The sequence below is a fragment of the Rosa chinensis genome, chromosome 7 (assembly GCF_002994745.2).
Source record: "Rosa chinensis cultivar Old Blush chromosome 7, RchiOBHm-V2, whole genome shotgun sequence".
In the NCBI taxonomy this organism is placed as follows: domain Eukaryota; kingdom Viridiplantae; phylum Streptophyta; class Magnoliopsida; order Rosales; family Rosaceae; genus Rosa; species Rosa chinensis.
In genome coordinates this window covers 28,747,141-28,762,040 of record NC_037094.1, presented here as the reverse complement: position 1 = coordinate 28,762,040, position 14,900 = coordinate 28,747,141, and the positions used below count along the sequence as shown (strand labels likewise).

The following is a 14,900-nucleotide window of genomic DNA, read 5'->3' as shown; positions in this document are numbered from 1 at the left end:
ATTCATTGCAGAAATGGTTTGACAAAATCAAAAGAAAAGGAATATGAAGATTTGTAGGATTTGGATATGAGAAGTGTTTATGAATTTGTGAGAGATGAGGGTGACAATGACATGACTTCATATTTATGGATGGTTTGAAATGATATCATCAGATAAGATTATGCCACGTGGCAGATAAAATATGCCACGGTCTCCCTCTGACGCCCATTGTATTTCACTTGACAGGTAACGGGAACTTCGAGAACAACACAAGTACCGATCCGCTCACCGGATCAGCGTTAGCTAGGGTCCAGCTACCGCTGGACTTTTAGATATCAACACTGTCGCTGGCCTATATTCAAATTTGTCCTTAAAGGTTAGTGTGGATAGTAAGTGATGGATAATTATACAACTAAAATTATATTTAAAGGCCACTTCCACTAGCTAGCTACCGTCTCTCTACTCTATTTTATTTTTTTCACAACTTTATATTATCCAAAATTTACACCTTAAAAAAAAAACATTTATGTCTAAAAAAAAAATCTTGATTTAAGATAAGTTCATAAATTTAGAAAAAAAAAATAAATAATGAAATATTGAAAATGGCTAAAATTTGGCCCTATTTGCTGGAGACCATCTATTTAACAATAATATTTATGGTGAAGCCTAATAGAGCTGCTTTGCTAGGGATGGGAGTTTGCCGCCTTTGAACTGTCTACTCATGAATTGTCCCTCATCCTCAATGGAGTTCAGTTCCGATACCATCACTGGGATCAGATAGAACGTACTCTTTGTCTAGAGCTGCCATGTGACAGGGGTTGCTGATTGGTCAAGCGATCGAAATTTGTGGATTACGATCGGGTTCTAGTCAAGGACTGCAACCGTCGTCGATGCGCGGTCAGAATAGAACTTTGGTTGAGCAGTTGAGGCCCAACCATAGGTGGTTGAAAGGCAAGGGGTCCGATGGTGTGCAGGGCAATGCAACAGATTAGAAAGTATGAGGTTTGTTAACTCACGCGGCTCTAGGAGACTTGCTGGAGGAGGAGAGTGGTGGTGGATCGGCAAGGCCACGACTAGCTCGTCTTAAAGATGGGGATGCAGTTTAGTTTGGCGGGAGTGTGCATTCTTTCCAGAGAGTAGCGGTGGTGTGGCAGTCTGCAGGCATCAACGATGCGGCGATCAACCTTTGGTATGGGATGGTGAGGCGAAAGTCTGGCTTAGATGACGGCATCTAGCGCTGAGCTGATGGGGCTGGGATGGGTCTTCGCCCGCGTTAGTGGTAGTGGTCGAGCTCATCTCCTGTCTGGGTGCCTAGAGTGATTTTGGGTGCCCAAAGGAGTGGGCCTGGGCCTTTGTGGTTTGCTGAAGTTGGGCGCCAACTGTTGTTTGGGTTTGTATTTGGGATCTTTGAGACTTACTATAGACCCTCATTTTTGCTAAGTTTTGGAATTGGTCTTTCAACTATTTAGGTAGAAGATTGCCCTCTCTATTCGACATATTTTATTGAGTGGAATAGGCAATGTCGGTCATATTACTAGTTACATTGATTGACGATTACCCTCTAGTCGACGTATTTTCTGCGTGTAAGCATAGTCGACATAGCATCAGTAACTTTTTACATAGCCCGGGTTCTTTTCATAGCCCTTGTTGTGACTTGTGACCAAGATCTGTGCCATACATATCCATCACCAAAACAAGGTTAAAGCAACCCTTGAAATTATGACAAGGATGATGAGGGAAGAGCTCTAGTAGCTGTAATAAAAAAGAGAGTAGAATCATGACAAAAATAAAACTACAGAATAAGAACCTCAAGGCCTCGTTTGGTTCATAGAAAGGAAAGTAATTCCTTTGTCTTTCCCATTTGAAGGGAAATGAAATTTTTGAAGAACTTTCCATTCCGATGTTTGGTGACATGAGAAAAGTTTGTAATTAATGCAATAAAATAATTTGTAGTGAGTAATAAATACAAGGAAATGAAGGGGGAAAGTAATTCCATTGGAGTATGGAAAGAACCATTCCCCCACCCACAATAATATTTTCCTTTGCTTCAAGAAAGTATTTCCTTTCTTTTTGCAACTCAAACGCAAGAAATAAAGGAACAACTTTTTTTTTCCTTATGTTTGCTTTCTGTGAACCAAATGATGCCTAAATATAGCGGCAAATACATATATTAAAATCGTAGAGAGATAATTCTTAAATGTTGCTCTTAAAATATGAGCATTCAAACTATTAAATTGCAAAGTGAGAATTTGTTACTCACTAATCAACTTACTCATAAAAAAGTGTGTAATAGAAATGTACCGCAAATTGCAAAGTGAGAATTTCTTTCGTTTTGAAAAAAAATTAAACGATAATATCACATAAAAGTGGCCCAAGCAAAGCGAGTATAAACAAACAAAATGTACCGCAAAAACACTTTGAAGCAGAGGAAATGGCTCTCAATCTCGTCTTCACCTCACACTCTTCTCTCCTCTCCAAACCCCTCACATTTCCAACCCCAAAACCCCAATCCCTCTCACTACTCTCTCTCTCCTCCCCAAACCCTAACCCCAAGCTCTCCTCCTTCCGCCCCCGCTCCTCTCTCTCCGACGACACCCCCACCGACGGCGACCGTCCGGCGGCCAAAATCACCGACGAGTGGGGCGAGGTGGCCGAGCCGGAGCCGGAGCCCGAGTCGACAATCTCCGAATCGGACCCTCCGGTGAACGAGGACGAGTGGGGAGGAGCTGATGAGGCCGTGGAAATCGGGAATGGAACTCCGGCCAAAGCTGAGGCTGAGAGCACGGAAGAGGTGGAGGAGGTCGATTCTAAGCTTACTGAGCTGAAGAGGTGCTTGGTAGATACGTTCTATGGGACTGAATTGGGCTTTCGGGCCGGGTCGGAGGTGAGAGCGGAAGTGGTGGAGTTGGTTAACCAGTTGGAGGCGGCGAATCCCACTCCGGCGCCGACGGAGAACCCGGGGCTACTTGATGGCAACTGGGTTTTACTGTAAGTTCAATTTCATGTCTGAGTTTTCGCTTAGCAAGATGCACACTATAACTCTAAATGCAGATACTTGTTGAAGACATTGTAATGATTCTCTTGAATATGTTTGGCCAATCTGCATTTGACTATTTAGAGGGGAAAATGGATGCGGAAAATGAGAGTGTACGAGAAATGTTGGGAGGACTTAGGGGGCATAGATTGCTTTTTCGAGTTGAGATTGGATTGGCCAAATGAAGTGGAAGAGTTGGGTTGTTGGTATTTGGAATAGAAGACCGAAAGATAGCTGTTTAATCCAAATTTAAATGTTTTAGTGAAAAATCTGAATCAGGCTTCAGTTATCGGAATCTGTTTGAAGTTAGATTTTGGATCAATTAGGTATAGATTTGTATGCTGATCATATCATTCATTAGTTTTATCTAAATGTTTTACACACTTGAAGCTTAAGATTGAGAATCTGCGCACATTTGATTATATTACAGTAAACAATCCTTTTTTTTTTCTTTTTTCTTTTTTTTTAATCACAAAGTTTCATAGTTCCGAGAATTGGGTTGGAAATTGGAATTGAAATAATAGTGAGTAACTTGTAGTTTTCCAACTTGGGGAATTTCTGATCTGTTAGTTTGTGACTATCTGGTTTCTTCTAAGATTTTCCTCTTTGAGATTAAACACTTGATGGATTCTCTATCTTTTCATCTAGAACAGTGCACATTGCATAATATTACCTTTGAGTGAAGAGACTCATTATATGAAGAGAGGTAAAACACAAGAATTAAGAAAGAAGATGAAAATAGTATATATGCAAATGTTCTTTTGCATTTCTATTCAGCTCCATATGGTAAACTTCATGAGGTACTGGAATTATCTTAGTAACAATATGACTTTCTTGTGATAACCATAATTTGCTAGAAAAAAAAAGAAGTGAAAAGCTAGGAAGTATTAGTTGTCAAAAGTTTCAATCTTGGCTTCTCCATGATTTTTGTTATTTTCCCTTGTGCAAATATTGTGTAATGGTTGTGCTTCAAGTCACTGCATTGATTTTATTGGAATGGAGGAGGATCCATCTAAGTTTTATTATTCCCATTGCTCTGTTGAAGCTGTAGGTAATAGTTTTTGCTTGAAGAAGCTTTTCTATTGTGTACTTGGCTTCTATTAAGTAGCCTTTTGTTTGATGTGAAAGCTGTTACGTAATAGAGTTACTCAACATATGTGTATTGCTTCTTTATGGTGGGGTATCATATGTATAGAAGTTACATTTTCTAGATTTTGATAGTTTTTGTCTCCACTGTGGCAAAATAAATTTTACTTCAAGTTTTAACATCAACTTTCTACATATGTTGCCATTTTTATTCCAGTTACATCATAGTTGGTCATGTATAAGACTTTTTATATTATACATTTTTTTTTTTGGCTCTGGATGGTCAAACTGCTATGTGTGTATCTGAAGTTGAGGTCAATGATGTTATGTTGTCCATCTAGTGGCTATATCCAAATAGCAGATGGGTATTGGTACTGGTAGCATAGCAGAAAAAATTCTAGTGCCACTTTGAAGCTGAAATCAATGTGATGTATCTCAGACAATTCATTACAATTGATAGAAGCATTTGTTCTCTATTTGCTCGTCTTTGATGTCTTGAAACAGTTTGATAATTGAAAAGTGGATTAAACTATCCTGATATTATCATTTGTTTTTATTTGAATAAATCAGGTACACTGCATCTTCTGAGCTGTTGCCACTTCTGGCAGCAGGTAGCACATCTTTGTTGAAAGTTGATAAAATTAACCAATCAATTGATACCAGCAGTCAGACAATTCTGAACACCATCACATTGTCCGGCCCTTTTGCCACTTTCTCTTTCAGTGCATCTGCTAGCTTTGAAGTCAGAAGTCCTTCAAGAATCCAGGTATAACTTGTACTGATATCAGAGTACAGGAAAGTGTCCGTACTAGCACAGGAGTTGATTGGTACTTTACTTGAATAGACAAATAGAAAACAACTTGAGCAAGTTATTGCATCTGGTGAATGAGCACTAGAAACCTAATAGTTTACTATCAAAATATTCAGGTTCAATTCAAGGAAGGCACCTTTCAGCCACCAGACATAAAGTCAAGCATTGATCTCCCACAAGATGTGGAAATATTTGGGCAGAGAATCAATTTGTCACCTATCCAGCAAACTCTCAGTCCTCTGCAGGAGGTTGTTGCGAGTATCTCAAGAACCATCTCTGGTCAGCAATCACTTAAGGTTCCCATTCCAGGTGAGCGGACCCAGTCTTGGCTTCTTACTACGTACCTTGATGGTGATCTCCGAATCTCAAGGGGGGATGGTGGTCTCTTTGTTCTTGCAAAAGAAGGGAGTCCTCTCCTTGATCAGTAACCGGGTACATTCAGTTCTGTCTTTGATTCAAGGCATATATATACATATAGTCCCTTACTCCATTTTATTTGTATGAAAAGAAAATGATAGTATTTGTATCATCTTGTATATTAAAATTGTTTTCAGATATATCAAAGTTGTATCCGACATTGCAGTCACCTAGAGTAAAACCCCCAATAAGGAAGAACTCGAATGTTTCATAACTATAAGATCCTCTACATACATGCCTTTGAGCTTCAAAGACTTAGTGGGTAGCTTTTCATGGGAAAATGCTAGGCTCATCGACTTTGTTTATCAGTGAAACACCGACACACATCTTTTTCGAATCAAGGTTAGATTTGAATCGAAACATCTAGCAAGTTGAGCATAAACTTGCCAAAATTGAAACCACATGCATGTCCATTGACCAAAATAGTTTGTTATACTTTCTTTTCTGGGGACTGTATGTACCCAAAAAAAAATCTATAAGCTAACCCAATTATTAAAGTACCATCGTCCCTATTCTTCAGTCTCTTTAAGAGAATGTCCCGCTCCCGACAATGATCTAATACCCTCTAGCCCCAACAGTTTCAACCGAAAACCTACCGCATCGACATGCCACCGAAGCAACACAAGTTCGATTTCAATACGTGTGCGAGTCCCATTGGCCAAGAGATGTCAAGTGCAGCATTGTTGAAAGAACCGCAATGCAGACAATCCTAGACTTCTTTAAAAAGCCGTTGACGGAAAAGCAAAAAGACGTGCTCGCGCCAATTGTCACGTAATTCCCGCCTCTTTCACCGCAGGTCATTCGCCAGAAGAATCAATAAACAAAACAAAAACATAGCCATCAATCGTGGTCGAGTCTCCATCAGTCCATCGGTCCATCAAATCCACCGCCGAAGCCTTATAGAATAATATACAACAAAAAAGAAAAAACAAGCATAAAAGTATAACCAACTCTCTGTTTCGCTTTCGTTCCATGCCCTTTGTTTTCATACGTATATCTGCATTTGATTCGGATCGAGGATCCACCTGAAGACGAGGAAGTAGTACTGCCTCAAAAGATGGATCCAATCACACGTATACCCTAGTCACAGATCATAGCAGTGAGAAACAAAGAGGTTTTGATTGATTCAACCAGCAAAAACAGATAGCTTTCTTCATCTCTGATCCAATCCCATGATCAACAACTAGTACAGAGATTCTATGATCGACCGAAACAACAGCCCAGAATTGAAATTCTCATTTTCATTCAGCAATTGTCTGGTAAACTCGGTTAGTGTTTGATCTATTATAGCTTGGTTGGAATAATATTATTGTTGGTGATGAGCAACAAACAGCCAGTGAAGCTAGACGACGACCAAATCGCCGAACTCCGCGAGATATTCCGGTCGTTTGACCGGAACAACGACGGCAGCCTGACCCAGCTGGAGCTGGGCTCGCTGTTACGTTCACTTGGGCTGAAGCCGGGACCGGAGCAGCTGGATTCCTTGATCCAAAAGGCAGACACTAACAGCAATGGCCTGGTGGAGTTCTCGGAGTTCGTGGCGCTGGTGGCGCCGGAGCTGCTCTCGGCTAAGTCCCCCTACACGGAGGACCAGCTGAGGCAGCTGTTCAGGATGTTTGATAGGGATGGCAACGGGTATATTACCGCGGCGGAGTTGGCTCACTCCATGGCCAAATTGGGGCATGCGCTCACGGCAGAGGAGCTCACGGGGATGATCAGGGAGGCAGATACTGACGGTGATGGGAGGATCAATTTTCAGGAGTTTGCTCACGCTATCACTTCTGCTGCTTTTGATAATTCTTGGGCTTGACTAATTGATCATCAAGGCTTGTTTGGGAGCTGTTATTCATTTTTCTTTGGTTTCAGGTATGACTAATTAAATTCTCTTTGTGCACTTTGTTGTTTGATTGTATTGTATGCATTGATTGTTGGAATGTCTCAGTATTTTCGGGTGTTTTTAGTATTCTGAAACGATGTAATTAAGGGGGTCATAATTGATTTGAGAGCATATATGCATGTTCTTTTCTAATGAAGACTTATAGGAAGAGTAGGAACTCATAGCTATATATGAATCTTAATTTTAATCCTATTGACAAGATACCAATGATATAGAATATTAAGGTGGTTTAGGTTAAAAGAGGTTTGTTTCTATATGGCTCTTGGGAGAACTGGTATCATCCTAAAAGTGATAAATAGAACATCATTGCTTTAGCTCTAATGATCCCTAATCCAAAATCTATACCCATTTCATTGGTAAAGGATCAAATAAACGCCAGAAAAGTAACTGTCAACATGACTACGGCATAGAATCAAGATTTGATCTCTTAGATGTGGTATGCAGATAATCGGTTTTTAAAAAAGGTGAGTCAAGGTGATTGACATCGAGCAGTTCAATTACACACTCCTTTTAGTGAATAAGAAGCTGATGAGTTGAGGCTTTTTAATCTTACAGAAAGAGAGGCCCTGGACTAGGACAGAATGATGAACTATTTGGTTAACTATTTTTCAAACCCTGTCTCAGTCCTGCTAGCTTTTTCTTAATGATGAATTCTTAAGTGTCTTCAGTGATACCGAATGCATCCAATCAATGAAGTAGTTTTAAGAGTGGAATGACTTTCCATGTACTGCTGTTGATGTTAGGCTTAACCAAAAGAGTTTGTTTTCCATATATATTCATCTATGTTAGTACTTAGTAGTCAATGGTCGAGTGTGCTTTCCACTTTGCATTCAGTATACAACTGCCATTTAATGAAACTCTCAAAGCCAATTCACTCCTTTGTTGCAGGTTAGACAAGTCTCCTAGAATATATGAGTCACCACAAGATTGTTCTCTATTCCAGGCTTCCAGCAATTCCATTCAACTGCGCTACAAGTACTTGCTTATGCAGGGATTTCTTTTTGTTTCAAAATCTCGTTGTTTATGATAAATGTGGCATTTTATCCTTCTCAAAATCTTAAATAGAACATTCGGTTCTCGGTAGTCAATCAGAAAGTTTGTTGGAATTTCCTTCATGTTGAATAGATTAAGATGTGCTTTAAATATTCCTAGTTAGGCTGTGAAGTTTTCAGTTTGTCTGATTTCTTGGGCATTTTGGAGAACAATGGTTATGTTGTGAAGTTGAGATTATAGTCTATCCACGTACATTTCCTTACCTACAAGTTCAGAGAATTAATTCAAATGGAGATGTGAAATATTTGTTTCATGTCGATAAGCAAGTTAATAAGTAGCTCAAGACGTTATGTAGTCTCCAAATCTTTTTGCTAGACTTTGACAAGTTAAGCGAGTTCCAAACTATCTCACCTTTCATATGGAGGTATTTGATGTTCATATGAGAGGAGGCGAAACTCGCATTAATTTGAGTAATGCTGGATAAATCATCTTTTTGATAATCGCTTGCATTCCACTTTATGTGACGACTGATGTAGTTCAAAGCCCAATCAATCAAAGAAATTCATTAAATAACATGCATTTACCACATCAGCTATCACATAAATAAGATGCACGTGCTGCCCAAAAAGTGGTTCATATAACATTATTCAATTTGTTTTTACATTGTATTCCATCACAATAAGGACTTATTCAACCAAACGAACAAGAACAATTTCAAACATCAAAATAAAAATGGGGAGAGCTAATCCTCTTTCACACTTTCTTTGTCCAGAAAAGGGTAGTCTGTGTACCCAACTACCGGGTCATCGGTGTAGAAAGTCTCCCTAATATACTTGTTCAAGGGAGCATTCAGCTTAAACCTCAACACCAAGTCAGGGTTTGAGATGAAATTCCGGCCATATGACACTAAATCAGCATCACCGGAAGCCACGGTTTCCATTCCTAGTTCTCTCGTAAACCCTCCACTAGCCATGAATGTACCTTGATAAGCTTGTCGCAAAGTCCTCATCATGAATTGAGCATCTGTGTCTTGATCAGACTCGGCCAAGCCTCCGTTGTATTGAGCAAAGAAACGAGGCTGAGTTACATGGAGATAAGCGAGCTTTGAGCCTACGTTGTATTGAAGCTGATTGAGCTTGTCAATCACTGCAAGGCCTAGGCCAATCGGGTCGGAGTCCGTAGCATCATTGAAATCAATAGCTGGTGAGATTCTGACGGCAACTCTATTAGCTCCAATGGCTTCAACTACTGCTTGAACAATCTGAGTCAAGAATTTGCAACGGTCTGCAAGCGACCCGCCATATTCATCAGTTCGATCGTTGATCCCATCTTTTAGGAATTGATCAATGAGGTAGCCGTGTGCCGCATGGATCTCAATTCCATCAAAACCTAAAACACACCATATAAGATAGATGATAAGAGTCAAAGCTAGCTAGCTAGCTACTAGTATGTGCAATGAAGACGTAACGCTCTCATCTTAGATGTATTACGTTATCCAACTGTCAAATTAGGAGTGTGACAGTATTACGTATTATGGAAATGAACCAATTATGCGAGGAATACAAAACTGACCTGCTCGAATAGCATTTAAGGCAGCGTGGCGATACTGCTCAACAATCTGAGGTATTTCATGGGTTTCGAGGCGTCGAGGCTGAGCATAAGTCTCTTGAGACCCATCTGGCAACAGAATTTTCCATCTATTTGAAATGGGATTGTTGGTTGAAGAAATTGGCGAACTCCCACTAGGTTGGTAAACTAGAACATTAATCGACACAAGTAGTAAGAAAAAGATCATTTTACTGCTGAAGAATGCAATGAAGCTCTGCCATTTATATGTATGTAACAAGTTACCTTGATGAGAAGCACGACCTGCATGCAAAAGTTGACAGAAAATAATGGCACCTTTGGCGTGAACAGCGTCGACCACTTTCGTCCATTTCTTAACCTGTTCATCTGTGTAAATCCCAGGAACACGTGGAAACCTGCTTAATTCGACCGTAACAAACTAAGAAACCACTTCTTCTAACCAATACATTTGAAATAAAGGAACTTATAGTTCGAGGTTCTTCCACGAGTACACGACAACATACCCAGCACTCGTGTCGGAGAGCGAAGTGGCTTCAGTAATAAGAAGGCCGCCGGGGGTTGACCTCTGAGAATAATACTCGATCATCGCTGGCTGTGGAATTTCGTTAGGAGCTCGACACCTTGTCAATGGCGCAAGCACCACCCTGTAAACGTAAGAATAAAGCCATCTAAACATTCAGACTGAAAATTAGAGAGTAAATTCCCTCAATCTTGCCTGTAGTACTTAATTCTCTTTGAGAAAGAGATCACGCGCACACATTACATTTATGTTCAGTTTTTACGAAATTATGTATCAAAATGGCCACCGACGAAACACTGTGTTCTATTTGGTAACAAGTTTTTTACAATAATATGTTGTCCGATTCATGATACTACTCATAAAACGGAACGGATACCCTTTTGTTATTATCCTGTATCAATCAGACAACTTAAAATTTACGAGTAATTATTGTTGTATATTTCCACATGTTTGTGGAAACACGCCACACGTGCATGCAGAGAGAAAAGAAAAAAAAAAGGATCGATCTTCATAAGCAAGGCCCCATGAACCAATAATATTTTCAAGGATCACGGAACGTGGTAATCCTGAACTACTGTCTAATTTCTCTCCCCAAGTAAATGAGAAAGCACCAAAACCATTAATGCAACTGCGAACACAGGGAGTTGAGACTGGACTGACCTGTGAGAGAGATTGAGCCTGCCCATCTTGTAAGGAGAGAACAGGGTGAGTCCTTCTGATGAAAAATCCCCCATTTCTTATATATTTTCTTCTGCTATTTGAGGTATAGATCGAATCTCAGATGAATAAAGCTATGAACAATAACTGAACTGAAGTTGTAGAAAGAAATGAGGTTCATAACTTTATATAGGAAGACGTACAGTGGCACTCTAAAGCGTCAGCGATGACTCTTCAGTCTTCAATTGGTCTTTCTGGTAACTTCTAACAGTTGCGGCCGGTGACTATAGAGGCGGGTCACAATAAACAATTGGGAATGTTATTCGCGTCGGAGTGTTTTTTAAATTTGCTATGGAATGAACCTGGCCGTACGATGTTTCCAAAATTCAAATGCAAAGACAAGACGTGTTTGAGTTTGACCCATGTGTTTTGACATGGAGGCGAGTTGAATTGGTCTTGGTTGTATCCTGGCCCAATCCTTGGGTTCGATCAAACCAAGTGCATGGCGGTCCTAAGTGGGCTTCACCGCTTCAGGCTTATCCAACTAGTGGGAACCAATACCATGTATAGTTCAAGAAGGGTGGCACATCTAAGGACATATTGGATATCAAGTTCAATGGCGGGGTACTAGAAATACCGTTGATTATTCCCTAATGAACGAAAACCATCTCTCGAAACTTGATCAGCTTTGAACAGTGTTTGCATTCCTGCGAGGCTGCGACCCTAGCATCACTTCATATGTCATACTTAGATTGCCTCATCAGCACTACCAAGGACATTCATATACTCTGCCAAAATGGAATCATTCAAAACTGGTTGGATCCCGACGAGGCGACCCACATCTTCAACAAACTTCACTATGATGCGTGCATCACTCAGTTCTATCTGGAGCTCTGCCAGCAAGTCCAGAGTACTGCAAAAGTCGTTGGCCGAGATGCAGAGCAAAGTATGTACAAAATCATTTCAACAGTCCACGGGCAAATGCTTCACAAGTTTTTGCAGCTATAATACCAAATCTAACATTCTTGCAATTTGCAAACAGCGTTTACCATCAATAACTGCAAGTTCAGTATTGTGTGCACTATCTTAGCATGTGTTGACCATGAACAAGTAAAACTGAAAGTTAGAGATCATGTCTTGCTATGTTTGCTGAGTAAGGATTACAGAAGAATGGAAACTTTATGGACACTTCTTTTGCTAAATTAGAAGTGCAAATGATGGAACTAGTAATAAATCACTTCTTTCATTTGATGAGTGACAATGAGTTAAAATCGGAAAATGATGGCCAAAATATACGAAAATTTGCAGCAATATTGCATTGCCTTTTCCAACAGCAGGAACAAGATATCAGAACAATGTTTCAACAATGGTATAGTTTTATTACAAGTCCGAGATTGCCTTCTATGGAAAGGCAAATACTCTGCACACCTGTCTGAGATGCATGAATCTATTGCAACAATTGATCATTTGACTCGCTTGTTTTTCAAATTGAAACAAGTTTGAAAATGCACCTGCAGAAATGCTTTTTGTACCAACTTGTCTGGGTATCATGTTACTCTGACTTCATGGTTTACATTGGTCACAAACAATACTAACTTACATAAATCATATTTGAAAACAGACTAGCCTCTAAGAGATGAGGCACATGCTTGGACCATTCCATCTCTAAACACACCACATATATTAATGTCATGGATATATCCTTCAAATTAGAAACCACAAAGAAGAGGCTATGAAAGTGAAATACAGATTATCTGAACAACATGTAAGACTGTCCATTTCGGAACTAAATCCCTACAAAAAGTAGTGCTCCAATTCATCTCCAGAGAATCAAAACTGCAAATATATGCATCAAGCTTTCTTCTTTTTGGATTTGAGCATCACATACCCAATAAATAAGGAGAGAAAGCAAAGAAGCACCATGCCAGCAAATACAGGGATTAAGATGGCATATTCTTGGGGTAAAAAATACCGGTGGATAAAGTGATCACTGTTCACAAATGGCTGCAAACAAAGATGCGTCAGTGTCAACAGCAGGTTCATAAAGTGAAAGGCATTTGAAGAAGTGAGAAGAAAGCCAAATATGCTAACTCACCAGAATAATGACCCAAAAGGTGTAATAAGTGAATATAGATAAACTGATATAAGACAATAGAAATCCAACAGCCTTGTCCGCCCATTCCATTGTAATCTTTATGGCTTCTGCTACCTGCAATTACACCATGACGAAAATCAACATCTTTGCATGAAGTAGAAACACTTTCAACAAACAATTACAACTGCCAACAACATGCATGACAACCAACTCGAAATTCAACCTAAACTAAGACAGTGCTCCGTACATTCACCATAAGCAATAGCATTTTCAAATTAACAACATAGTCCATGCCGTCCTTAAGTAATTCAAATTCGGTATAGACATAATTTGAATGGATTGGTTTATGACAAAGATTGTTCTATAAAACTAAAATGTATCCCAAAAGAAAGAAGAACAGACTCTGAACAAAGCCACCCACCACCACCATCACCATCAATACCAAACACCATTTAGTCTTTGGCAAGAGTTCAATAATCAAACACCTAGTTCAACGTTGCAATCACCATCATAGAGAACATCACCGGCCTTTCATCACAATTCACTTGCTTCATAAAGCATAAATCCTCAGTCTTATTCTCTTGAAAATGCAACTATACACGCTTAACTTTCAGCATAAACAGTAGCAATTCAACTGAACAGTAATGGAAATCCCTACAGTTCCAATTCTAAGCAACCAAATCATCCTTAAATCACCTAAAATTGAAAGGAATGGTCCAAACAATGAATTGTAACATGAAAAAGAATAGTAAAACAGCATCTGAACAAAACCCATTTCTCTTCTTCAGTCATAGACTCATTAAAAGTGAGCGAATTGATCACATTGGGCTAAGACTATGAATTTGGAAATTGAAATTTCAATCCACTAATCATCAGAACCAAATCTAATTACTTACCAGAGACAATAGTAATCGTTGTTTGAATCCCAACGGCGATCGCAGCCCAAGAGTAAGGTAGGGAGGACGAAGATTATGATGCGTTGGTGTAGGATCAGAAGAGAGAGACTCTGCAATTGCAAACCTTCAACGCTCTCGGCAACAAAAACTAGAACCAAATTAAAGTTGAATTCTTCGTTTATAACCCGGGTGTTTTTTTTTTCACCTTTTTTTTTTTTTTATATATACTAACAGCACTCACTCACAAGTTAAAGGTAGTGAACTACCACATTTTCTATTTTTTTATTTATTTTATTTTAAAATTTACTATATTATCTCTATTGATTAATTATACTTCATAGTTTTTTAATATATAAAGGTTAAATTGGTAAAAAAAATTCAGTGTTAGAGAGCAAGCTCTCTTATTTTAATAATAGTATATATAAATATTTATTAAAAAAATAATAGTATATATATATATATATATATATTTTGTTAGGCCACCTAAATTTTTATCTCCTATAAAGTCACCAAAATAAGAGAAAAATATCAATATTTTTCTCTTTTTCTCTTGTACATATTAATATTTATAAAAATATTACCGCTGTTCAAGTAAATCCAGAATATGTGTCTGACCCAAACTCTAGGTTATTTATGCAAGTGAAATAGGGTTTATGTTAGAGATATTCGTAAATATCTAATCATTGTACGATTATGTTTCCATGTACAACTCTGATTCTATACTTGTAATCCTCTATATAAAGAGGTCCCTATTATCAATGAAAACACGACTCAATTCTCTCCCAATTTCAGTTTTCTTAAAACATATTATTAGCACGAAGTCTTAACCCTGAAACCCTAAAATCATAGCCTTCAAACCCTAGCTACCTCTGTTGCACACCTTGAAGCCCTTGATCTCAGGAGCCCAAAATCAGTGGCAGAATCACCG

General features: G+C 39.0%; 4 protein-coding genes across 4 annotated transcripts; 2 read left to right on the top strand and 2 right to left on the bottom strand.

Annotated features, from left to right (window-relative positions):
• Positions 1-2,373: 2,373 nt before the first annotated feature.
• LOC112176995 (plastoglobulin-1, chloroplastic) lies at positions 2,374-5,496 on the top strand. The gene is made up of 3 exons (XM_024315141.2): positions 2,374-2,967; positions 4,670-4,865; positions 5,027-5,496. Exons 1-3 carry the CDS (start codon positions 2,411-2,413, stop codon positions 5,336-5,338), a joined length of 1,065 nt encoding a protein of 354 aa, XP_024170909.1. The 5' UTR covers positions 2,374-2,410; the 3' UTR covers positions 5,339-5,496.
• Positions 5,497-5,695: 199 nt separating this feature from the next.
• Positions 5,696-8,479, top strand: LOC112176996 (probable calcium-binding protein CML18). The gene is made up of 2 exons (XM_024315142.2): positions 5,696-7,193; positions 8,113-8,479. The coding sequence occupies exon 1, from the start codon at positions 6,646-6,648 to the stop codon at positions 7,135-7,137; it is 492 nt and encodes a 163-aa protein (XP_024170910.1). The 5' UTR covers positions 5,696-6,645; the 3' UTR covers positions 7,138-7,193; positions 8,113-8,479.
• Positions 8,480-8,835: 356 nt separating this feature from the next.
• Positions 8,836-11,156, bottom strand: LOC112178863 (12-oxophytodienoate reductase 3). Its single transcript, XM_024317114.2, has 5 exons — positions 10,985-11,156; positions 10,308-10,448; positions 10,069-10,199; positions 9,790-9,972; positions 8,836-9,606 (listed from the first exon to the last, which is right to left on the bottom strand). The coding sequence occupies exons 1-5, from the start codon at positions 11,056-11,058 to the stop codon at positions 8,960-8,962; spliced, it is 1,176 nt and encodes a 391-aa protein (XP_024172882.1). The 5' UTR covers positions 11,059-11,156; the 3' UTR covers positions 8,836-8,959.
• Positions 11,157-12,324: 1,168 nt separating this feature from the next.
• Positions 12,325-14,149, bottom strand: LOC112179246 (dolichol-phosphate mannose synthase subunit 2). The gene is made up of 3 exons (XM_024317601.2): positions 13,973-14,149; positions 13,077-13,190; positions 12,325-12,985 (listed from the first exon to the last, which is right to left on the bottom strand). Exons 2-3 carry the CDS (start codon positions 13,164-13,166, stop codon positions 12,833-12,835), a joined length of 243 nt encoding a protein of 80 aa, XP_024173369.1. The 5' UTR covers positions 13,167-13,190; positions 13,973-14,149; the 3' UTR covers positions 12,325-12,832.
• Positions 14,150-14,900: the final 751 nt, after the last annotated feature.